We start from the raw sequence: 25,459 nt of genomic DNA, 5'->3' as shown, positions 1-25,459 counted from the left end.
AACCTCCCTTCCTCCCCTCTTCTCTCCTCCCTTTCTCACCTAATTCCCTTCCTCCCTTTGGAAGGTAGAAAAGCTTCTCCTGGAACCAGATGATGGGTTTGAATTTGACTCTAGCACTTACTGTGTGATTCCAAACAAATAAATAAACTTCTCTGTGACTCAGTTTCTTCATCTGTAAAATGGGAGGGAAACATAAACTACCTCACAAATTGTAAGGATAAAGAGTTAGTAAATGTACAGCGCGCTTAGAATGATTCTGAGCAAAGAGAAACTGCTACATGAGAGCTTGTATCATAAATGCCCTGGTACATCCAATCTGAGCAAAGCAGGGTGAAGTGGGGTGGTGAACTAGGGATATCCAGGACATATGAGGGACCCTACCCCTCTCATGGATTACTGTTATCACTCTCTCTCTCTCTCTCTGGTCTCTCCATCCCCACACAGCTTCCCTGTAAGCACTTCTCTCCTCTGGCTGCAGGGTCTTTTTTCCAAATCCTGATTTGATCACATGACTTCCCTGCTCAAATTCTGCAGTGTTTCCCCATTGCTTCTGGTTCTTTAGGATCGCATCCCTTGGAACTCTCCAGCCCCAACTTTCCTAGCTTTCCACCTCCTTGGATCTGTGATCCGGACCTCCTAGAAAACATGCCCTCCAGTCTCAGGCCTCCAGGCCTTTGCACTTGCTCTTTCCTCCACTTGGTGTTTCCTCTCATCCCTTTCCCTCTGATGTTGCCCCCTTCCCAGCCTCTGTTCGACTAGGGCAGTGGCCAGATGAAGGCAGTCCCTGAGGGAGGGAAAGGGGAGAGTGGGAAGAGACAGCAACTCTCAGAGCTGCACTTTACTCAGCTTAAATAAGAAAAAGACAATAAGAAAAGAGACCTCTCAAGATCAAAGAAAGGGATGGAACAATATGTGAACACTTTGGAAACTAGGAAGTGGGGTGTTAGCATGGCGTGATGGTCTACTGGGGTGCCTGCCTAAGAAGCCCCTTACTTTCAAGTCCCTGGTCTCCTACTCTCAGACCCAGACCACTGAAGGTAAACAGAGGAGATAAATGGAAGAGGAGAGGATGGAGAGAGGGATGGTGAAGAAAAGAGGAAAGAAGGAAGTGGAGTGAGGTGGGGGGCTTGGAGGCAGAAAGCATGTGGCTGGAGCCCCACGCCTCTGAGGATGGAAGGGGAGGGTGACCTGGGATGCTCTCCCCTGCCCTCCCCCTCTCCATTCCCTGGAGGGCTGCCCGCATCCGGCCACAGCCCAGGCGGGGTGGGGGAAGGGCGGGGGCGGGGGCGGGGGCGGCGCCGAAGGGAATGAATAACTGAAGTGTAGGGGAGGAGAAAGAAGAAGAGGAGGAAGAGGAGGAGGCGGGAGCCGCCCGCGCAGGGTCCTTCCCACTCCGCACCCCACCCCCCTCCGCCGCCCGGAAGTCGCTCCCCGCCTCCTGCTCCGCCAACATGGCCGCGAAGTCGGATGGAGCGGTGGCCGCGGCCGGCCCGGGGCCGGAGGGGGCGGCCGGAGGAGCTCGGGGCGGTGCGGGTGGGCGCGGGGAGGCGGCGGCGGCAGCCGGGGACCCCGGGGTAACCGGGGCGGGAGGCCCGGGGCCGCGCTACGAGCTGCGGGACTGCTGCTGGGTGCTGTGCGCGCTGCTCGTGTTCTTCTCCGACGGCGCCACGGACCTGTGGCTGGCGGCCTCCTACTACCTGCAGGGTCAGCGCACCTACTTCGGCCTTACGTTGCTGTTTGTGATCCTGCCCTCGCTTGTCGTACAACTGCTCAGCTTCCGCTGGTTCGTCTACGACTACACGGAGACCGCCGGGGCCCCGGGACCCGCAGTCAGCACCAAGGACAGCGGCGCCGGCGGGCCGGTCATCAGCACCAAGGACAGCGCCGTCGCCTTCCGTACCAAAGAAGGCAGCCCCGATCTGGGCCCCCGACCTGAGCCCTCCTCGGCCAGCGCCTACCGCCGCCGCTGCCGCCGCCTCTGCGTCTGGCTACTACAGACCCTCGTCCACCTCCTGCAGCTCGGCCAGGTCTGGAGGTAGGAGAAGCTCAGGTGGAGAGAACTAAGTTGGAGGAGTGGGAGGTGGTAAGGGGCTGCCTGCCGCCCCAGCCTTTCTCTGACCCTCCACGCCCTCTCCTGTCCTGACCTCCGCCCCGCCCCACCCTGTTGCAGCTCTGATTTCTCCTCTGCCAGCTCCTCCCTGACCTCTGCCCTCTAACTCTGATCAACCTCAGTACCATCCTCTATGATCTGGCTATTGAGGGAAGAGGGAATGGGGCAAGAAGACAGAGAAAGAGATCCTCGGGTGTGTGAATGAGGAGGGCCCAGGGCCGATGGAGATGAATGTGAAGGTTGGAACAGGGCCCCAGGGCTCCATCCAGCCCTGTCCCACTCCTCTCTGCCTGAGTGCTGAGCCTGAGCCTGGGCTTAGGAAAGATCTCAGAAGTCCCTCTCTGCTCTCAAAGATTCTCAGTTCGGAATTGCAGTCCATTCCCAACCTCCCAGGAGGAACAGAGTTCGAGGCAGCTAAATGAATATCCCGCCCAAACTTTTTGGACTTTTAGGAAAGGTTGTGGTGGACCCAGCTGAGAAGGTGTCTACCTCCTTCTGCCTCCTAGGACTTCCCCAGTGTCTCTGCAGCGCCCGCCCCCCCACGAAACAGAGCCATGGGGATATGGGATCTTGAATCTGAGATTAGATAGCCACTATCTGTCCTTTCATCCCAGGACAGTAAGACAAAACCGAAGCTTTGTACAAGCAGCCCAATTCTAGGCTTCTTCCTCTGCCAGGACTGAGGGTGGCTGCTGAGCTGAGTTAACTGGAGACGGGGAATTCTGAACCTAGGGTTCCCCTTGAGTCTGTATTGCTCTAGTAGCTTAGGCTCTACTGCGCACTGACAGAATGAACTTGTCTGCTATTTGATCTTACACAAACCCCTCCTCTCTCCAAGCCTCAGTTTCCTAACCTGTGAAGAGAGGGCGATTCCCTACTCTCTCATCTCATTGATCTACATTACATTTTCTTACCTATTGGGATGGTCAGGTGAGAGAAGGTCTTTGTAAAGGCCCTGCAGACTGTAACATATTTTAGGAATGCAATAGATTATCATGATTATCACACCTGTGGGGAAAGCATGGAAAAAGTCAAAGTCACTGTGGAGTAAAGGGTGATTATTGCTGTTGTTATATTTATTCTGCTACTTGTTAACACATTCTGCTTAACTCAGAAGATGCAGTTCTGAGCTGAGGGTTGGAAAGAGGACTCCCAGGGTTTGTCCCAGCTGCTCACTTGCTGTGTCACCCTTGTTGTGTTGCCAAATCTCCCTCTGACTTGGTTTCCCCTTCTGTGCCTTGCCTAGATGATGTATATATTCCATTTAGCTTGCCCTGGGGGAAAAGGTGGAAGGAGCTCTATCCACACAAGGTGGTGTTATTATTATTAGCTTGACACAAAAAATATTCATGTCTACATCCAGGAACTAATCTGCATTTATCATCCTGTGCCCGAGTGGACAGATGGTGAAAGATATTTTTAGATTCTGAAATGGTAACTTCCTATTCTTGGTAACCAAAGCTTCATCCCCCTTTTCCTTCAGCCTAAAATGGGCCAGCTGCCCCTTGACTCACTGGCTACCTCAAAACCCCCTTCTCCCATCTTCAGAATCTACTTACAAGAAATGCATACTTCTTTCTTGAGCATAAACTGAATTTCCCTCAAACAGAGCAAAAAATGACCATGGGGTGGAGGTGGGGGTCTCAGGGGAGTGGCTGCAGATGGCTGAGGGTCCATTGAACTCCATGGTTTCTTAGATAAAAGGGCTAGCGATTTCTACTCTACCCCATTCGTAAAATGAGGGGCTTGGGATGAGTTGATTTTGCAGGGATGACAAATTAATGGCTCTTAGGTTGAACCTGGCCTACAGAAGTGTTTTGTCTGGCTTGCACAGTATTTCAAAAATCCAAAATCCTAGCTTCTCTTGAAAAAAAAATGCATCTAGCAATATCAGGCCTGGAACAATTTAGACAGGGTATATGTGCTTCAGTTTGTCCGGTTCCATTCTCTTTGATCACATCTGGACTCTTTCACTTAGGCATTAGGGGCATGAGAGCCCTAATTAACAGTTCTGTAACAATTGTTTCATTAAGCATTCACTTTGTGCCAGACTACTGATTGCCTTTTTACCTGCTTCATCTCCTGTATCCCTCCTAATAATCCTGCAATGTGGTTGTATTATCATTCCTGCTTAACAGATGAGGGAACGGAGGCTCAGAAAAGGGACATCCTTGCCCAAGGTCACATGGCTAGGGAGTAAAAGCACTGGGACTCAAGACGCTCTGCCTTCAAAGCCCAAGTTCAATTTATCTCCCCTGCAATTCTGCCACTAAAGTGTCCTCCAAGCTCAAAGAATTATGAGTCTGAGATACCAAGATTCCAGGATGATAGAAAGTCAGGGCTTCTGCTGGACTGAGATAAGAATGGGAAAGGAGGGGGAGGGAGTTGAACTATGTGGATAAGGATGGGGAGACTGTGTATATTGTCAGGAAAGTGCTGGATTGGGGGTAGGGTGGGACCAGGAGACTTCATCCAGGTTTGTAACTAGCTGGCTAGGTGACTTTGGGCAAGGCTCTTCCCACCTCTGGGCCTCGGTTTCCCTGTATGTAAAATGAGAATAATAGATTTGATGATCTTAAGAGCCTTCCCTTTTCTGGAATTCTGACTCTGGGTCTATATCAGAGCTAAACCTCTGGGCCCCTGTCCCAAAAGCTTTGGATTCAAAAATGGCTGAGAGTCTGGCTAAATGGAGAGAAATCCAGACAAGAAGCCACCAGAGTTGGTATTCCTAGAAACTAAGCAATGTGGTAAGCAAACATGAGGTTCCCACAAAGAACAGGTTCACTGTTCAGCAGGACTTGGTGCAGATGTTCTGAGGGGTGGAACCCAGGGTAATGAGGAAGGAGATGTGTGTGTGAGACCTGCATGATCAAAGCTGAGGGACTGGCCATTCATTCACCTGCTGATCCCACGCCCCCAAATCTGAATAAATTAATTTGAATCATAAAGATATCTTTCAACTCCTTATGCTTGTACAATGCTGAATCAAAAGCTTGAATACTTTGAGGAGCTAGTAACACAGACTGTGTCAGTACATGGGTGTCAGACAAGGGGACAGTATGGGGCAAGCAGTGTCCTAGAGAAGCTGAAGCTACCACCCAGCTCCAGCTGATGGTGCCACAAGAAATCATGGACCAGGTGTTGTCAAGTCTTGATTTCTCAAGAGAAATGGGAAATTGGGATTTTTTTTGTGTGAATTCTGCCAGTATTCAACTACTAATTAAGGTTTTTAAAAACAGTGTCAACCGCAGGAAACATATGTGGGCCCATCCTCTTTGTAATCTCTGGCCAGCTCCTTACAATTGATTGAGGTCCTTTCTTCTTCTGTTCCCAAACAACCCTGCAAGATGCATTTTAATCACAAAATGGGGCTCTGAGGAAGGAGAGCACGGGAAGGAATTCACAGACACTATGCACCCTCCGTGTCCCAGCAGGCCCCATGTGAGGTGCTCTAGGCATGTGATCTTGTTTTGCCCCAAAACCTTCCCTCTGGTGACAGTTGATCTACCCATTTATCAGGCAAGAAAGTGAGGCTTGGAAAAGTCAAGTAACTTGCCAAAGGTCACCCACAGAGCAAGTGGGGGAGAGGTGAGGTGTCAACCCACCTTTGTCTAATTCCCAAGCCCAGGCTCTCTCCCTGACACCACCACACCGGCTGCATTAGAGGATCCCAGAGCAATGGCCCGGTACAGAGACAGATTGATCCCTGAGAGAACACACAGCTCCTCTGGTCAGACATGAAGCTGGCTGGGGGCTGGACACCAACCTGTGTTTTCATCCCCTTCTGCCCAGCTCCCACCCCCAACCCTCTGAGCTGTTAAGCCACTCAGCACTGTTAAGCCAATTAAAGTCCTAACCCTGTCCCCTCTGACCCTGTGGCCAGGAGAGCAGTAAGGCATGAATCCTGCTTTCCCTAATCTTCAACTCACTGGGCCCCAGCTTTGCCCAGATAAGCGGGTTTGTTAAGCCAATTAGTGGAAGGCGATCTGGCATGGGATTCCTCCCAGGCTGTCAGGATCTGGGGACCCCAAAATGGGAGGGAGGGGAAGGAAAGAGGCAAACTGGGCTTTGAAGGCCCTCCCTCTAGCACACTGTCTATGTCTAGGCCCCAGCACTTCTCCCTCTGCCTCCTCACAAGCCCTGCACTCCAGAGAAGTTCAGAAATGAATTAGTGACCTACCTGGTATGAAAGTCAGTCTCTGGGGCTCCGCTCCGGGGAGCTCTATGCTTTGCGTGATGGTTAAGAGCATGAGCTCTGGATTCAAATGTCCTCAGTTCAAATCCTGACCATACCACTTTATATGTGTGATCCTGACAGGTCACATAATCTCTCGGCGCCTGAGTCTCATCCTTTATAAACTAGAGACCATATGGTATCACCTCTTGGGTTGTTTCGAGGTTTCAAGAGATAATATACCAAGGGTTTAGCAAAGGGCTGGCCATCGTTAAGTACTCAGAACCCCTGGCAACGGTTGGGACCATCAGCCTGGGCTTTGTTCCCTGTAGAAAGAGGTTTGTTCCCTGAGCGGGTGGGCTGTGAGTGGGCAGGAGGGCAAGAGGGCCTTGAAGGAGCCTGAAGCCATAGGGACACGGCAGCTGTGCCTTTAATCTGTAGTCATTCATTCCACAGATATACGGAGCACCTGCTGTCTACCAGGCACTGCGCTAAGTGCTGGAAATACAGCGGTGAACAAGACAAAGTCCCGGCCCTCTTGGAGCTCAAGAGCCTAGTGGGGGAAACCAATACACAAACAAAATAAAATATAATATATATTACCTAATATAAAATATAAATATAATATATAATATAAATATAATGCATAATATAAAATATAGGGTCAGATAGTGGTAAGAACTATGGAAAAAGTGAAAAGGAGGAGGGTGTGGCCCTTCAAGATAAGGTGGTCGGGGCAGCCTCTGTGAGGCGTGGGCACGTGAGCAGAGGGCTGAGCAGGGTGAGGGCAAGCTGTGTGGATGTCTTGGGAAGGGCGTTCCAGGCACAGGGAAGGAGCAGAGCAGGGGGAAGGCCCTGTGGCAGAGCAGAGAGCTGGGGGGAGATTGTAGGAGACGATGGGGGACAGGGTGGCTGGGGGTGGATGACGCAGGGTCCCACAGGCCAGGGGGAGGATTGGGGCTTTCACTCTGCATGAAGTGGGGAGCCCAAGAGGATTTGAGCAGAGTAGGAACAGGGTCTAGACTTATGCTTTACAATGCGCACTCTGGCTGCTGGATGGAAAATGGACTGGAGGGGAGCCGGGTAAGCCTGGAGACCCACAAAGAGATCCACCCTCAATGATCCAGGTGAGAGAAGATGGGGGCTGGACCAGGGCAGTAGCAGAGGGGCCGGGGGTCTGTTTTAGGCACAGCAGACAGGATATCTTTCCTTCTTTGGTCAGTTTCCCCATTGGGGCCAGACAGTTAATGGTTAAGAACTCATACTCTGGAATCAGCCTTATCCTGTGTCTGCCACTTTCTGTGATTTGGGGCAAATGGCATAACTTGTCTGTGCCTTAATTTTCTCATCTGCAAATTGGACATTCTTACTGATAGTATGTATCACATGTGGCTTGGAGGAGTAGTAAATTAAAGAATGTATGTGTAGTGTTTAGCACAGTGCCTGGAACACAGGAAGTGCTCAATTCTCAGTAGCCATTACTAGTTGTACAGTAATAATACAAGTATATAAGTAATACATAAAACAGGTCAGGAGTCGGATTCCATAGTGGTTTTCAAACTGTGTTTCACCTCTTACCATCATTTCAACCTGAGTATCTCAAGTTTCTCTTTCTTGATATGATGGTCACGTGTCTAAGATTTTGTCTGGACAGTCCTACAGCTGAAACATGTTTACAACCCCCTGAACTCGGTGACTATCCACAAGGTCCCTCCCTGCTCTGACCTTGCAGGGTTGTTCCAGTCTAGCCTCATCACCCACCTCCTGGGAGACTCCTCTCTACGACGCTCTCCACCCGGCCGCCCTCCTCTCCCTGCCCAGCTGGCAGCAACAGGCCATTAGAGCAGCTCCTAACAGACACAGCGGCGGCAGTTGGGCCCAGCGTCCCCTGTTTGATCTATAAAGACCACACAGGAGAAGCCCTGGGGGAGGAGGGAGGGCTGCCAGGAAATGGCTTTGAACCCCCGGCAGCTGGGGCAAAGGTCCCCAGGGAGAGGAAGGAAGATGGGTTGGGATCTTCTCTGGCCTCTCCGTTCACCACTCTGCCTTTGTTAGGGCCTCGGAATTCCTCCTCTGGGAAATCCTATCAGCCTCCGGTCTCCCCCCAGTCCACTCCTCCCCATCCTGTCTCCACCTGCGGCCAGAATGGTAGTTCTAAAGCTCAGAGCTGACCCTGCCACTCTGTAGCCAGAGGGCCAGCCCTGGCTCCCCTCTGCCCCTTGAGCGAGTCTTAATGCTATAGCCTGGTGTCAAGCCCCGCACCTCCCACCCTTTCATCTCCTCACTGCTCTACCCTCCCCCCCAAATAAGTAACATGCTCTTTTTCTTCATGCCTCTAAGCAGCTGCCTGCAGTCCTTCCTTCAGCAATACCCCGCCCCATCCTCCTCCCAGTGAAACTCTGTACATCCCTCAAGACCAAGCTCAAATGCCACCCCTTCTGAGACGCTTGCCCTGAACAAACTCAATATGTGCCACCCTCTGCCCCTCAGACCCCACCTCCCATTTCCTCAATCAGGCTAATTGTTGTCATTTTTCATCTAAAATGAAAACTGCTTGGTTGTTTTGTCTGTTTAAAAAGGAGCTGTATGCGCTTGTTGAAACCTCAGGCAGCGCAGGAAAGGTGCAAAGAAGACTCCCCTCCACTTATTATCTCTGGGGGCGAAGAGGTGGGGTTAGGGGAGATTTTCCCTTACTAATTAGATATTTCTTGTATCACTTGATGATTTTACTCTGATTTTTAATTAACCAAGAAATACATTTTACCTGCATACATTTTAAAAACATATATACCTACTTTTAAAGAGTCAGATACTACTAAAAATTATAGTCACCATTTATAGAGACATAGATTAGGTCATTCCTCTTCAGTCCTGTCAGGTAGGGAGTGTAATAATGAATAACGCGGGCCTCTCACTGTTGTGGCCTCTCCCGTTGCGGAGCACAGGCTCCGGAGGCGCAGGCTCAGCGGCCATGGCTCACGGGCCCAGCTGCTCTGCGGCATGTGGGATCTTCCCGGACCGGGGCACGAACCCGTGTCCCCTGCATCGGCAGGCGGATTCTCAACCACTGCGCCACCAGGGAAGCCCCTTTTTTTCTTTTTTTTAATGGCAGCTCTAACAAGTTAATATAACATGGCACTCTATTCTTTTTTTTTTTTTTACATCTTTATTGGGGTATAACTGTTTTACAATAGTGTGTTAGTTTCTCCTTTACAACAAAATGAATCAGTTGTACATATACATATGTTCCCATATCTCTTCCCTCTTGTGTCTCCCTCCCTCCCACCCTCCCTATCCCACCCCTCTCATGGTCACAAAGCACAGAGGTGATCTCCCTGTGCTATGCGGCAGCTTCCCACTAGCTATCTAATTTACATTTGTATACCTACTTTTAAAGAGTCAGATACTACTAAAAATTATAGTCACCATTTATAGAGACATAGATTAGGTCATTCCTCTTCAGTCCTGTCAGGTAGGGAGTGTAATAATGAATAATAAGGACTGTGGAGCCCAAACTCTGACTCTGCCACTTAGGAGCTATGTGACCTTGGGCAAGTCACTTAACCTCTCTGGGCCTCAGTTTCCTCATCTGTGAAATGGGATAACACCCCTATACAAATGGCCATTCTGAAGGCTTATTGAATTAATATATGGAACATGCTTTGCACAGTATTCAACACATAGTAAGTCCTCAAGTAGTGTTAGCTAGCATTATTGGCCCATGTTTCAGATGTGGAAATTGACACACAGAGAGGTAACAGCCTCCTAATACATAAGTAGCAAAGCCAGTGTTTGAAGCCATGCAGTCAGGCTCCCAAGCCCACATGTGTAACTACCACGAGATACTACCTTTTGCTAGTTAAGTGTATTCTTACAAAACAATCATATATTGCTTTGGGAAGAGGGAAAAAGTCAGAAAAGTATGTTTTAAATTTTATTTTAATATAAAGTACCCACTGTTGACATTCTGGGTTCCTCCTCTCCGACTTTCCCCCCATGCACAATTACTCATTCCTCCTCAGCCCCACAGTCCTGATCAGATTCTGTTGTGATCCTTGCCCACCTGGCTGGTTTTCCTACCAGATTAAAAGCACCTGGGGAGTTGAGGCCTTGTTCCTTCTTCTTTCTGTCCCCCACCATGACTGGCTCCGAGCTGACACTCTGTTGATATTGGTGGCCTTGTACCCAGCGAGCTTTGGTGAGGTCCATAGTAGGGTCTTAGAACACAAATTCTGTTGAAGCAGGGTTTGCATCTGTGGCTGATGTGGGGGGCGCTAAGGCAGTGTGGGAGCCCCTTGCTGTGTGGACACAGCGCTGAGGTCTGCTTAGGCCTTCATCCGCAGCCTTCCAAACTGTCAGTGAACAAATGCAGGCTAAGGGCAATACATATGTATTTGTACAAGATGTAGTAGAAGCAACCCCGGGGCTGAGTTCCCAGAAGGATGCACATGTGTCTGACAGGAGATGAATTTCCTCGTATGCAGTAGGTGCTCAATAAACGTTCATGTGAACTGAATAGAATCTTTAAAATCAGAATCTTTTTTTCCCCCACTGTTAGTAACGTAACTTTATTTAAATTTTTTATTTTATATAGGAGTATAGTTGATTAACAATGTTGTGTTAGTTTCAGGTGTACAGCAAAGTGATTCAGTTATACATATACATGTATCTATTCTTTTTCAAATTCTTTTCCCATTTAGGTTATTACAGAATATTGAGCAGAGTTCCCGGTGCTATACAGTAGGTCCTTGTTGGTTATCTATTTTAAATATAGCAGTGTGTACCTGTCAATCCCAAACTCCCAATCTATCCCTGCTCCCCACCTCTCCCCCCTGGTAACCGTAAGTCTGTTCTCTAAGTCTGTGAGTCTGTTTCTGAAATCAGAATCTTGAGCAAGACCTTTCTCTGCCTGGGATTCGGTTATCCCATCTGTAAAGTCCAGTTGGGGGCTTGGGAATCCTGGATGAGTTTTCCCAGGACTTGGACAAGACAGCAGAGTAGCTGAGAGCTTGGGGCACTGGTACAGCCCACGGCGCCATGGCTTCCTCACTGTGTGACCTTGGGCAAGTTGCTCCACCAGCTGGAGCTCTCTCTAGTCGCATTGTGAAATGGGGTGATAGTATTCACCCCTTAAGGTTCTTGTAAAGATCTCTTGAGATAATGTAAATGAATAGGGTCTTCACATATTATATGCCCAGAAAATATTTACTACCAATTATTATTGGCCCAAGTAGTAGCCCATCTTACTTGCTTCATAACAAGATAAGGGGTGGGAGAAGGGCATCAAGGGTCCTAACGCTCACTACCCCTCACCCACAGATCCCCCCTTCAAGGAAGGAGACTTATTCTGTGACTCCAGAGACAGTGTGAGGATAGGTGACAACCCAAGGTTAAAGGGAGGCAGAAGCTGTTTGATAAGAAGAAAGATCTCCCTGGGTTGCCCCGAGGGTGTGAACTCCACATCACCAGACATGCATGCAGACAAAAGTGACTGACTTTGGCAGCGAAGCTGTAGCAGGGCCTGCTGCCTTCAGTTTGGAGGATAAACCAGTCATCTCTAAAGCCCCTCACAGTTTTAAGAGTCTGTGGATCTAACTTGGGTGCTTTGTGATGCTTATCTGCTGGACCACAGGTTGCAAATCAGTGGCCCAAGGGCAAATCCAGCCTGAGGATGTGTTCGTTTGTCCCACACTATTTTTTCCCCCTACTATTTAATGAAACTTTTTATTATGGAAAAATTTTAAATATATAAAAGCAGAGGGAACAGGATAATGATTCCTCCGTATACCACCATCCTGCTCCAAGAATGATCATCTCCTGGCCAACCTTGTTTTATTTAGGCCAGCACCATCCAAAAGAACTTTCTGCAGTGATGGAAATGCTATATATGTATATAGGAAATGCACTGTCCAATACAGTAGCTACAAGCCACACATGACTATTGAGCATTTGAAATGTGTAACTGAGGAACTGAATTTTAAATTTCATTTAATTTTAACTAATTTAAATTTAAAGAACCATATGTGGCTAGTGTAGGACACGTAGGTGTTGGAGAGTATAGGTCTGGACCCCACCCCATTTCTTGCCCTTCCATGTTATTTTGAAGCAAGTCTCAGATGTCATATCATTGCATCCAAAATATTTCAGTACATCTCTAAAAAGACAGACTTTTAAAAAATATAATTGAAGTATGTAATACTGTTATCAAACCTAAAAAAGGAATAATAATTTCTTTTAAATTCATATGGTATTTTTAAAATTAGTTGCCAACATTTCCAAATTGAAGTTTTGGGGTTTTATTGTTTTGTTTTGTTTTGTTTTTTGCATAAATATCCTAATTTCCAGCTCTTCTTGAAAAATTGAAATTCCAGCCATACTGGGCTCACATTCTCCCATGGCAGCAATCAGCTGGAGCTGAGGGACAGCTACCTTTCTAGACACCCCTCTTTCATTCCCCAGAGTCCCTCATAATATCAGCTCGGCTCCTCTACCATCTAGGATCTCACAGATCAGAGACAAATAGAAGTGGTGCTTTCTCCCTGCCTTGATCTTCAAGTACCTTCAGATGCCACCAGGAGACCAGGATCTAACTCCTTCTCCCTCACAGGCTCATGCCATCCCAATGTGGCACAGGGATATCAGGAAAAGAGGAAAGGGGGGATCAAAGAGCCCTGGGCTAGAGTATGGAGTCCTGGCTTTCAGTCTCTGCTCTGCACCCATTTCACAGATGCGGAAAGTGAAGCCCAGAGAGGGAAGGAGATCTGGCTGCACGCATACAGTGAAGAACATAAGAGGCAGGAACCTGGTCCCAAATGCTTTGCTGGAGAGGACCTGCCTGCTTCCCTGTTGGGCAAAGAGAGGAGCACTGTCTGGGAGCTGACTGCAGTGGGCGGGTTGGGAGAGGGTCTCAGCTTTACAGCCAGAGCCTAAAATTAGTGGCAGGGAGATGTTTGGCCTTAGCCCAGCAAAAAAAAGTGCTGTGACTCTGTAGGGGGCTGCTGAGGAGGAAGGAGACAGCCCGGCTCCCAGCACCATATGAAATGGGAGCCAAACGTGTAAAATCGCATCCTTTACTGACATTTATGACTCATTAGGCTGCCAATTCCAGGAAGGTCCCATTTTGCATCCTTGCAGGAGTTCTCAGCATTGAGGAGTGGACAGATGGGGAGGGGGCCTCAAGGCCATTCCCCCCAGGAGCTTCCTTGGCCACATTTCAGGTGAGGAAGCTGTATAATTGGAGGCCCAATGTTTTGCAGGGAACTCACAGACTGCATCTAGGTCCTAAGCTTGATCCATGCCTGTGGTGAAATGGAGTCCACCATTCCTAATCTGAGATGCAATTCCGATGCTTCTGGCTACTGACCTTGGGCAAGTCACTTCTCCACATGCCTGCTAAATGTCTCTGGGGTCCATCCCTTCTGTCTGGGCCATCCTCACCTCTCACCTGGTAACTGGTCTCCCAACCTCCACCCTTGCCTCCGTCCAATCTGTTCCTTACAGCCAGGGTACTCCCTCTAAAATGCAGAAGTGCTATCCAAAACAATCTTCACTCTTCAGATAAAGACAAATGCTTCACCATGGTCCCCCTCATCCCTTGCTTTCTCACCTCCTTTTCTGGAGCTATAGCCAGAAATAGCTATAGCTATTCTGACCACTTACTGTTCCCGCCTAACTCAGGACCTGTGCCCATGTTGTTCCTCTGCCAGAAACTCCCTTCCCTCCCTTCACCCGGTTAACTCCTGTGCCTGCTTCAGATCATGCCTCAGTAGCCACCTCCTTCAGAAAGTCTTCCCTGACTGCCACGCCCTTCCCAAGCTGGGCGCTTCTCCCATAGCATTGCCTTCCTCAGCGCTGGAGCACAGAAGCCAGTTGGAACATGTCTGCAACCCACAGAATGTCTGTCGTTTCAAGTCTACCGGACGATTTCATTAATGTCCAGGTTCCCTGCTAGACAGTGCCAGATGGACTGGGTCTGTGTTGCTCACCATCGTGTCCACCAGCATTTTAGCACAGCTCCTGGCACACAGTAGGTACTCACAAATGCTGGGTGCATAAACGTCAAGTGAACCTCCTCTTTTCTGAGACTCAGTTTCCTCATCTGGAAAATGGGGGTCATGCCCACGAAACCTCACAGGGCTGCAGTGAGGATTTTAGCAAAGTACCCCCAGAAGGTCTTTGATGAGTGGCAGTTATTTTCTGGAGGAGAGCGAAGACCCCAAATAAGGCCCTGCCCTGTGAACTTGTCCTGAAGGGACTTCTCTGACCCTCTGTCTCCTGAGGATGGATTCCATGAGCACCAGGGAAAGTCAGGCGAGGAGTAGGTCTCAGCCCCGCCAGAAACTAAACGGGAAACTACAAGACCTCCTCTCCCTGCCGGAGCCTCTGAGTCTGTCAGCTTCTTAAAACCTCGTATTGGTTGAATACCCTGCACTGGTCTGGGCATTTTATACAAATCACCACTTTCTGATTTTATAGCTACCGCATAAGGTGGCCATGGAGCTGAAGGGTTCAGAGAGGGAAGCAACTTGCCTAAAACCCTACAGACAGTAAATGATGGCGTCAGGATCTGAACCCGGGTCTCCCTGACTCTCAAGGCTGATTCTTTCCCTCTGCATTGACAGCCTTCACTTGGGGGCTTATAAAATACAATCACACTCCATTCATTCACTCATTCAAGAAACAAATATATACTGCACATTAACCCTGTGCCAGGCACTAGGGGTATAGCAGAGGACAAACGTGGTCCCCACACTCATGGAGAGACAGACAAGAAATATGTAAGCAAGTAAATTAGATCACCTCTGGTCGTGATATGCGTTATTCCGAAAATAGGGTAACTCGACAGAAAGTGGCAAGAGGGGTGGGTAGAATTGCTTTGGAAGGCAGGGGCCGGATCTGGGAAGGCCTCTCTGAGGAGGTGACACTGAGCTGAGATGGAAAGAATAAGAATTTGCCAGGTGTTGGTAAAGCCCTTTCCAAGCAGAGGCCCTGAGGCTGGAGGGAGCCTGGGGTGCTCAGGAAGAAGCAAGACCGGTGTAGCTGGAGATGTGGGAGAGGGGGAAGGCGGAGGGAGATGAAGTCCTAGAGGTAGACAGGGGCTGGATCGCACTGGGCCCCACAGGTCATGGTGAGGATTTTATTCTAAGGACGGTAGAGAGTGACATGACCTGACCTAGGATTTTACAGGACCCCTCAGGCTGCTGTGTGAAGAATACGGTCTATGAGGGCAAGGATGGAGGGAAGGAGATCAAGGGAGATGGAGGCTGCCGCTGCTTGGGGTTGGGTGGCTTGAACCAGAGTGATGACACCGGGGTGGGGAGAAGTACTTGGGTTCAGGAGACAGCTGTTGGGCCTTAATGTTATCAGAATTGGATGGGGGGGAGATGCACCTCATAAAACCTCCTTGGGGTAGGGAAGAATCAAGTTCCTTGGACCTATTTTGTAGGAGAACTAAAGCCCACAGAGGGACTGGACTTTCCCAGAAAGTCCAGTGAAGGCCTTGAGCCTGGGTTTCCTGATACTCCAACTACTATTGTCACTCCTTCCCCAGTTGTCTCTAAACCCACATAATTCCAAGCAAAGCTTTTAGGTCCAGCCCTGTCCGACATGGGTCCTCCCGGGCAGCCCTCTGAATACCTCCCAGGCAACTGAAGCACCTTCTCTGATGCAGGGGCCCATGGAGAGCCAAGTCTGAGTCCTGGGTCTGGCACTAACTTGCTGTGTGACTTTATACAAGTCCCAGTCCCCTTCTGGGTCTCAGTTTCTTCATCTGTAAAATAAGGATAATAATAGTACCCACCTCAAAGATTTGCTGTGAGGAATGGACAATATGTATAAAAAGGCTCAGCACAGCCTATCATACAGTTGGTGCTCAATAAGTGTGAGCTACTATCATTATTTTTGCCTGCACACTATCCCCCTACAGACTTACAGAGCAGCTGTGGGCCCAGTTGGTACAGTGTTCCTGCTCCTTTCCATCAGCCCAGGCTGGTCACCTTCCAGAGCCTGCAGGCCTGGCCCACAATGGAGACAAGAGAGCTGGCCGTGGTGCCGTTTCTGGATGGGGTAGGAGCGGGGGAGCCGCTGGAAGCTGCTGTGTTTTTGGCCCAGAGCTGTGAGGGGGAGTGGAGAGGGACGAGAACACACACTCGGAAACGCTGAGATCGACAGATGGAGGAGCCGAGGATGTGAGAGACGCAGACAGATAGAGAGAGCCCCAGAGTCGGGAGACGGGGAGCAGGCAGGGGAGGGCGGCCGGAAAACTGGCAGCCACGCGAGCCACGAGCTGAGCAACAGACCAGCTCCTCTGGTGGACCAAGCTTGATGGACCAAGCTTGGTCTGATGGACCAAGCCGCCAAGAGACTGAAAGACGGACAGACCCACAAGCAGTATCCAAGAGACAGCCAGAAAGACAGACAGAAAGGCAGACCTGCTATCCAAGGGGACAGACAGGCTATCCTGACATCCAAGGGACAGACAGACTGACGTTCCTGGCCTCTAAGAGCAGACAGACAGGCTGACTTGGGACCCCAGGGTCAAGCTGACTAACAGATGCACATAGTGTCTGAGAGACGATGTGACCTGTAGTCCAAGGACAGACAGGAGGACTGACCCAGGGTCCCAGGGTGACCCTGACTGACAGATTGACTGACTGACAGTAACAGAGGAACAGATAAATAAATAGGCTGACCCTACATTCAAGGGACAGACACAACAACAAGGTGATCTGAGCCAGAGACAGAGAGAGACAATGACTGAGGATCTGAGGACACACAAAAGACGGGTCCGGGCTGACCTTCTTCATGGAGACTGAGGCCAAGGCCAGCAACCCTGACTGGTACCAGAGACTCAGGGCAACCCAGGAACAGAGAACAGGAGAGAGACAGGGTGACCCAGAAACTTTCTGGCTCCTTAGGGATGTGGGATCCACTCATCCTTTTCTCTTCTGCTTGTTAGAAAGGAGCCCTCAACGCTGGGAAGTCCCTGGGCCTGGGGAGAAGGGAATGAGCTCTGTTCATCTCCTGCCCAGCTGCCTGCTCGCAGGGCCGGGGGGTCCAGAGGAGACAGCCTTTCGGATCCTTGAGTGGAGGGATTTCACACCCTCACTGCTGGCTTCTCTCTTCTCTAGGCATGGTCATTTTGCTCCCCACCCCATCCTCAACGATACACACTTACCGCTTCAATTTCCAATTTCCTCCCAGACAAGCTTCTTCTCCGAGCCGAAGATTGGGAGTCAGCAAGTTAGATCCAAAACAGACGTCTGAGCACCTCTGTTTCCTCACCAGTAAAATGGGGGTGGTAGAGCTGTCTGTTAGGTTCTGGCTCACGCTGTTCTCAGGCAGTTTAAGGCTGGGGGATGTCAGAGCTGGGGAGGCCCAACCAGGCTGTGGAGCATCAGGGAAGGCTTCCTGGAGGAGGAAGGACAGATGTTCTGGCTCTATGCAAACTCAGGCAGAGAAGCCCCAGGGCCTCCAAGGTCAGGAGGGAGACACCTGCAAACACTCATGCACATGTATTCATTCAACAAATATTTATCGAGTGCCTACGACACGTACTGATGCTGGGGACACAGTGGTGACCAAGATAGATGAGGTCCTGACCCTCAGCAAACCACAGTGGTAAAACAGAAAATAGATGTGTAAATTAATAAATAAGATTGTTTCATAGTGTATGTTAAGAAGAAAATAAGACAGAGTGATATGAGAGATGAGAGTGATTTAGCGAGAGTGGAGGGGCTGACATGGGATGGGTGGCCTGGGGGGCCCTCTCTGAGAAGGTGACGTGGGAGCTGAGGAATCAGCCACAGGAGGATCTGGGGAAGGGGGTGTTTCAGGCAGAGCAAGTAGCAAGTGCAAAGGTCCAGAGTCAGGAACAAGTTTGGCTGGCTTCCAGGAACCTCCAGGGCATGAATGAAGCAGTGGTTTGAGACGAGTTGAGAGAAACAGAAAGGGCCAGGTGGCTTAGGGCCTGCAAGCCAAGGGGAGATGCTTGGATTTTATTCCAAGTGGGATGGGAGGCCCTTGGAAGATTTTGAGATGGGGAATAACATGATCTGACATGATTCGTTTTTAAAATATCCCACTGGTTGCCATGTGGAGAATGGACCATGGTGGTGGGGCACAGGAGTGGATGCAGGACTGAGAAAGCAGAAGATGACGATGACCTGGACCAGGGTGGTGTCAGTGAATGGACAGACTGGGGATGTGTTTTGGAGGAGAGTAGAGGCACTGCCCCTGAAGCTGGATTCCTTTCCCTGAGATGAGGTGTTCTCTGTAGGTGGCATCGGTCCCATTTGTGGTGAAAATCAACTTCTTCCAACTTCCTTTCAAGTACAGTGGAATCAGGTGGGCTTCCTGGAGGAGGTTTTAAGGGCACCTGCTAGTATGTCAACTTTCAATTAAAAGAGAGAGGCTGCTTGATGATCAGAAGGAGCCAGAGGCTTCCACCTAGCATATGCTCACCCTCACTATGTGCACATCCCTCTACAGTTTACAAATGCCCACAACAAGGGGGAAGATGAGGCTCAGAGAGGCAGAGAGATTACCCAAGGCCACACAGCATCCAGGGCACGGGCAAACCCACAAGCCCAGCATATTGCCATCTTGTCTCCTGATCCTTACCCCAGTGGCTGTGATGTAGGCAGGAGGGCACGTGTTGGGCCCCTTTCTAGAGAAGGTAAAACTGAGGCCCAGGGAAATTAGGTTGCATGTCCTGGGCAGAGCTGTTTTAAGACTTTTGTGGGCCCCACATCTATCAAGCATGTTAAAATGCAGCCATATCAAACATCGAATGTAAATTATATATACCCAGATAAAAGCCAAATTGTAGTCGACTGGCTGATATCATGCTCTGTTTTGCAGACATTTAATTAAACATTTATTAATTTTGATTCTGCAGTTTTTCCCTGTGTTTTAGAGCCAACTTTTTTTCCAGGCTTCAAACGTTTTGCTAGGCCCATGAAAACCTCGCAGGCCCTTGGCAGCGAGCATTTACCACCGGCTGGAAAGGACAGCCACGATTTTTGGTCTTGTTGCCAAAAGGGGCAAGGGGCAGAAGGAGGCTGAACCGAGGCCCTTTCACCCTCAGACTGCAGCATGGTCTTTCCACGCTCCCTGCTGACCCCATGTTCTTGGGTCTCAGAAGCCTTCTTTCTTCCCCTCCCCCTTCCTTGCTCTGGCCCAACAGCGGCCCTCGGCTGGGTAAGCCCTTTGTCTGCTGTTAGCCGGGGTGTGGGGTGTTGGGAGCTGGCACAGGAGGGGACAGGAATGGGTGGGGAGTTGGGCAAGCAGCCTGTCAGGTGGTGATGGATGCTGGCCGAGCTGGGGCCTTTCTCATGCTGACCCAGGCCAGGAAACAGATGGTCTTCCAGCCTGAGGGAAACTTCCAGGGTGTTGCCCTCCCCCAGCTCCCCAGGCCCCTTCACACTGGACCAGCTGGTCTCTCCTTCCTGTTCAAAGCCGGAGCCACAGGACTGGGAAAGGGAATGGGAAGGGGGAGATGGAGGCTGGGACAGGTGGTCTGTGTTTTGGGCCCTGAGAAGCTCTGGGGGCCATCCTGGTCTCTCCCCGAGTCGCCCCCACTTCTGGCATCTCCAGCTCTGCGCTCGGCTCCTCCTCTGTGCCCTGCCTTAACTCAGCCCTGTCATTTCAGGCCTGAACTAAACTGGGGACTCACCTGGCCTTCCTCCAAGCCAGCCAACAGAGTGAGCTTTCTAAGCCACCGAGCTGATCATATCACCCCTGATTCTGGGATAGAATTCAGATTTAGAATAAAATATGAACTGTTCAGTCCAAAATTTGATGCCCTTCACAATTCTAGTCTTCTAATGCTCCTCCCTAGGACAACCCTCCCCACCAGGCCTGGCAAAACCCTGGCCATTCCCCTAAAAAGCCATGTTCTCTCATGCCTCTACACCTTTGCCTTAGTTGGGCTTCCACCTAAAATACCTTTCTGCTTCCCATGTGCCTTCAAATGCCTACCCATTCTTTAAAACGGAGATCAAATGTTTCTTCCTCCAGGAAGTCTTCCCTGGAAGACTCCAGGAAGTCTTCCCCAGCTAAAGTTACCCATCCCTTCTCTGGGTTCCACAGCACCTTAGAGCATCTATTTCAGCTCTTAGCTTGTCTGTCCTCCTGTGGGACTGTGAGGTACTTACGGTCACAGGGCCTGGAACACAGCAAGTGGTCAAGATATGCTTGCTATGTGAATGAATGATTCTAGCTGCAGACATCCTTATTTGGGGGGTAGGCAGGGGCCTAGAGAATAGAAGTCACAAGGAGACAAATTTCTGCTCATCAAGAGAAACACAGTTTGGCCCTGGAGCTGCTTGGAAGCCAGAGGCTCTGCCTCAAGAGGTAGCGTCGGGCTTCCCCGGTGGCACAGTGGTTGAGAGTCCGCCTGCCGATGCAGGGGACACGGGTCTGTGCCCCGGTCCGGGAAGATCCCACATGCCACGGAGCGGCTGGGCCCGTGAGCCACGGCCGCTGAGCCTGCGCGTCCGGAGCCTGTGCTCCGCAATGGGAGAGGCCACAACAGTGAGAGGCCCGCGTACCGCAAAAAAAAAAAAAAAAAAAAAAAGAGGTAGCGTCTCCCTGTTCTGAGAAGTGTGTGAGCAGAGGGGTAAATGCACAGGGCTGGGAACTGCTGAAGGGATTCCAGCCCTGGACGGGAGAGTTAGACTGAAGGGCCTTCGCATCTTGAGTCAGCTTCTGAGGGAACAGCCCTCTTCCCCGTCCTGGGTGCCAATCCCATACTGTTTCACATTGAGGGTGTGTCTACACCACCGATTGGTCCTCAGAAGACCCAGAGATGGGAAGGAGAGGCCTAAATGGGATGTTTCTGGCCATGTTTTGGGGGGAAAGTTTGGGTCTCAGAACATTAGCTCTGAAAGGACCTCCAAAGTCTCCAAGCCCATCCCTCTTGTTGGCAGATAGAGAAGCTGAGGCCCAGAGAGGGCCACACCATTGCTAAGACCAGGATACTCATTTGGGAAAACTCTGGGAATTAGCTGAGTACAAATTCCAGGGAGCACTGTGGTTCCTCCCTTGGGCTGGTCACACACAGCTGAATACAGAACATCCTGGAAATGCCAGCACTTCACATCTGGGAGTAGACCCCCAGATCCCTGGTTCCCTGATTTTGGATTCAGGTAATAGGGTCATTGAATCTGGTAGGATTCTCTCCCCTGATTTTGGGGGATATGACTCCTAGAGGAGCCCTCTCTGGTTTTATGAAAAGGGCTTGCCTGTCCTGTGTATCAGAGAATTTGGGGGTTGGGGAGCAGGGTCTGTACCTGCAACAGCCAGGAGTGGAGCTGCTGGGCAAGGAACCAGGGCAGAGATCTGTGTGGACAGGTCCTTTGTCACCCTAATGGGCACTGCACTTTATAGTTGCAAAGTCCCTCATCCATTTAATCCTCACAACCGCTTTAGATGGAATCAACTAGGACTCAGAGAGGGTCTTGTTCAAAATCACACAGCAAATTAGAAGCAAAGTCAGGAATTGAACTCAGGACTTCCAGATCCCTTCCATACCTCCTATTGGGCTACCAGAGTTCCATTCAGTTAAACAAACTTGGAATCATGCACTCAGTCATGCAGCCAATAGGATTGGCACCTACCGTGTGCCAAGAACTGAGGGTATAGCAGTCAGTTATGACCTAGTCATACTCATGGAGTTCACAGCCTGGGGGAGATGGATGCATAACCAGACAGTTACAACCCACTGTGACGAGTGCTGGGTCGGAGGGAAGCCGGGGAGAGGCCCCTACCTCAGGTGGAGGGTGATCGGTAGAGGCTACCTGGAAGAAGTCATACTAAAAGCTGAGCCCTGGATGAAAAGCAAGAGTTATCCAGGTTTGGGGCTGGGGTGGGGTTGGCGGACAGGGCAAGGTGTTCCAGGCAGAGGGAACAGAAAGTGCAAAAGCTTAGCAGTGAGGGCGAGCAGATCTGTGACGTGTGCAAAGCAGCTGGAGCTGTGAAGTTTGTTGGGAGAAGTGGCACCAGAGGAAGCAGCCAAGTCGCAAATGCCAGGGGATCTCTGAGCAGCTTCCCTAAGGCGAGAACTGGGCACTCAGACGTGGGGCTGGGGAAAAGGCCAGGAAGCTGGCAACAGAACTGGGGGCTGGCACCAGGACTGTCCCTGAAGGAACCTGTGTATGGGCAAGTCTTTATGGCTTACAGTGAGAGGCAGTGTTGCCTATTGGTTAGAGTGTGGGTCTGAGACCAGCCCACGTGGGTTTGAATCCTGGTTCCACTGCTTCCTAGCTGTGTGACCTTGGACAAATGACATACCTCTCTGAGTCTCAGTTTTCTCATCTATAAAATGGGGATAATAATAGGGTTATTGCAAGCTCCAGGTAAGGTGTCCAGAGTCCTGCAAAGAAAGCAGGCCCTAACTTGCCATAGCAAGAATGATCCTGATAATGCTGTATTAAAGGCTTACTTTGTGCCAGTGCTTTAAGCTAGCGAGCCCAGTGGGAGCAGCCCAACAACAGCCCCGTGAGGTGATCCTTTCAATGAGGCCGTTTCACAGCTGAGGAAACAAGCGCAGTAAGTGACTTGCCCAGGGCAACACCGCGCCCTGGCCCTCTGCACTTGCTGGGTGGCGAGGGTCTGGCTGGGAGGGGGCGAGGGGGATGAGCGCGCGCAACAGCCTGAGCACCACGTCCTCCCGCAGGTACCTGCGCGCCATGTACCTAGGGCTGCAGAGCCGCTGGCGCGGGGAGCGGCTGCGGCGCCACTTCTACTGGAGGATGCTGTTCGAGAGCGCCGACGTGAGCATGCTGCGCCTGCTGGAGACCTTCCTGCGCAGCGCGCCGCAGCTTGTGCTGCAGCTCAGCCTCCTGGTGCACCGCGGCGGCGCGCCGGACCTGCTGCCCGGTGAGCCCCGCCCCTCCGCCTGCCCGCCCCGGGCGCCCCCGCCCCCGGGGCTCGCTTGTCTGCGCTATTCTGACGGCCCCACCTGTCCACACACACCCCCGCCCCCCCAGCCCCTTGCTTAAGGCCCCCTGGGGAGGCCCTGTCCACTCCCCCCACCTCGGCGCACTCACTGTCGGGGGGTTTGGAGGCCCCGCCCCTTCTACTCTCACCATTCTCCCGGCCTCTGGAGAGCCCCAGGTCCCCTCCAATGGCCCCCTTTCCCTCAGTGTTAGGAGACGCCCCACTCACTTGCTCTTCTCAGACTCCCTGCGCACTACGCCCTCCCGCCCTCCTCCCTTCCCCATTGCCAGGGCAGACCAGACCTCCCTTCTGCCAAGTCCAAAGAGGCCCTTGACCCCATCCCCACACCTCAGACCCTCAGGGAAGTCCCCTGCCCCTGCTTTCCCCAGACTGTCCCAATCCCAGCCTGCATCTCCTGGGGACCCCTCTGCCTCACAGACTCTCTGAATCACCACCAGTTTCCAGAGAGCCTTTCCATCCACCCCTCATGGCTCTTCAGCCCCTTGGGGACTCCTCCCAGGCTTTGTCCTGGTCCCCATGAGCTCACTCCGCCCACCCACCTTGCCCCTTCTCTAACCCTAACAGACCAGGCCAACCCCTTCAGTGTCAGAGAAAAACCGCATTCCCGGTCTCCCTGGAGCTCCTCATTCTCCTCCCGCCCCGCCCCGACACTGCCCGACACACCCTCAGTGTTTCAGAAGACGCTGTCACCATCTCTCAGGTTCCCTGGGCATCCCTCGCCCAGAGTCCTGGGCCCCAGTCGAAACTTCCCACCCGGGATTTTCTTCCCATGCCCTCAGCTGCGCTCAGCTTGGATACCCCTTTCCATGCCCCAGCCTCATCCTGGTGGCCTGTAGCTTCTAACAGTGCCTTCTGGCTCCTCCATTCCCTAATCATGACCCCCCCTCTTCACCTCCTTTTTCACTCCCAGAGTCCTGGACCCTATTTTCCCACCCTCCCACCAAGACCCCTGAACCCTAACAGCCCCATACTAGAGACCTCAACCTGACCCTTATGGAGACCAAAATCACCCACTTCCCCTCTCCCTTTATGCTCCAACCCCTGTAGAAGTACCCAACCCTGTCCACTCTCACCCCTGCCTCAGTGTTCTTGAAGACCGCCCACCCAGACCCTCTCCACACCCCTCTTGATCTATAGACCCTTCCCTCACACCTCCTCAGAACCCAGCTCCTGACCCAGACCCCTCCCCCTTTCCTCAGACCCCAACCCGGACCCATCCCTAACCCAGCCCACCCTGCCCCCACCCTGTCTCCGCAGCCCTCTCCACCTCCGCCTCACTCGTGTCCCTGGCCTGGACCCTGGCCTCCTACCAGAAGGTGCTGCGGGACTCACGGGACGACAAGCGGCCGCTGTCCTACAAGGGCGCCGTGGCCCAGGTGCTGTGGCACCTGTTTGCCATCGCGGCCCGCAGTCTGGCCTTCGCGCTCTTCGCCAGCGTTTACAAGCTCTACTTTGGCATTTTCATTGTGGCCCACTGGTGCATCATGACCTTCTGGGTCATCCAGGGCGAGACGGACTTCTGCATGTCCAAGTGGGAAGAAATCATCTACAACATGGTGGTGGGAATCATCTACATCTTCTGCTGGTTCAACGTCAAGGGGGGCCGCAGCCGCCGCCGCATGACCCTCTACTACTGCATCGTCCTGCTCGAGAACGCCGTGCTCACCGGCTTCTGGTACTCCAGCCGCAACTTCTCCACTGACTTCCACTCACTTATTCTGGTCTGCGTCGTGGCCTCCAGCTTCGCACTGGGCATATTCTTCATGTGTGTCTACTACTGCCTCCTGCACCCTAACGGGCCCCTGCTGGGTCCCCAGATGCCTGGCTGCATCTGCCCTGAGGCCCCAGGGCCCTGTGGCCCACCAGCCGATGCTGTCACAAGTCCCCCGAGGTCCCTGCCCAGGACTACAGGCACTGAGCGGGATGGGGCCTCCGTGGGAGTCGAGCGTGCGGGGACCCCCACGCCACCTGTCTTCCAGGTGCGACCTGGCTTGCCTCCCACGCCCGTGGCCCGCACCTTGCGGACAGAGGGGCCTGTCATTCGGATTGACCTGCCTCGTAAGAAGTACCCTGCCTGGGACGCTCATTTTATCGACCGCCGGCTCCGGAAGACCATTCTGGCGCTGGAATCCTCCTCGCCCACGACACCCCGCTTGCAGTACCGGAGCATCGGGATCTCCCAGGAGCTGCTGGAGTATGAGACCACGGTGTAG

At 51.6% G+C, this 25,459-nt stretch overlaps 1 protein-coding gene across 1 annotated transcript; it reads left to right on the top strand.

The window, feature by feature from the left end:
* Positions 1-1,451: 1,451 nt before the first annotated feature.
* On the top strand, positions 1,452-25,459 carry XKR7 (XK related 7). Its single transcript, XM_024128251.1, has 3 exons — positions 1,452-2,035; positions 22,963-23,165; positions 24,504-25,459. The coding sequence occupies exons 1-3, from the start codon at positions 1,452-1,454 to the stop codon at positions 25,457-25,459; spliced, it is 1,743 nt and encodes a 580-aa protein (XP_023984019.1).

The sequence above is a fragment of the Physeter macrocephalus genome, chromosome 14, assembly GCF_002837175.3.
Source record: "Physeter macrocephalus isolate SW-GA chromosome 14, ASM283717v5, whole genome shotgun sequence".
NCBI classification, from domain to species: domain Eukaryota; kingdom Metazoa; phylum Chordata; class Mammalia; order Artiodactyla; family Physeteridae; genus Physeter; species Physeter macrocephalus.
The sequence above is the reverse complement of the archived record's forward strand: the minus strand, read 5'-3'. Positions and strand labels throughout refer to the sequence as shown.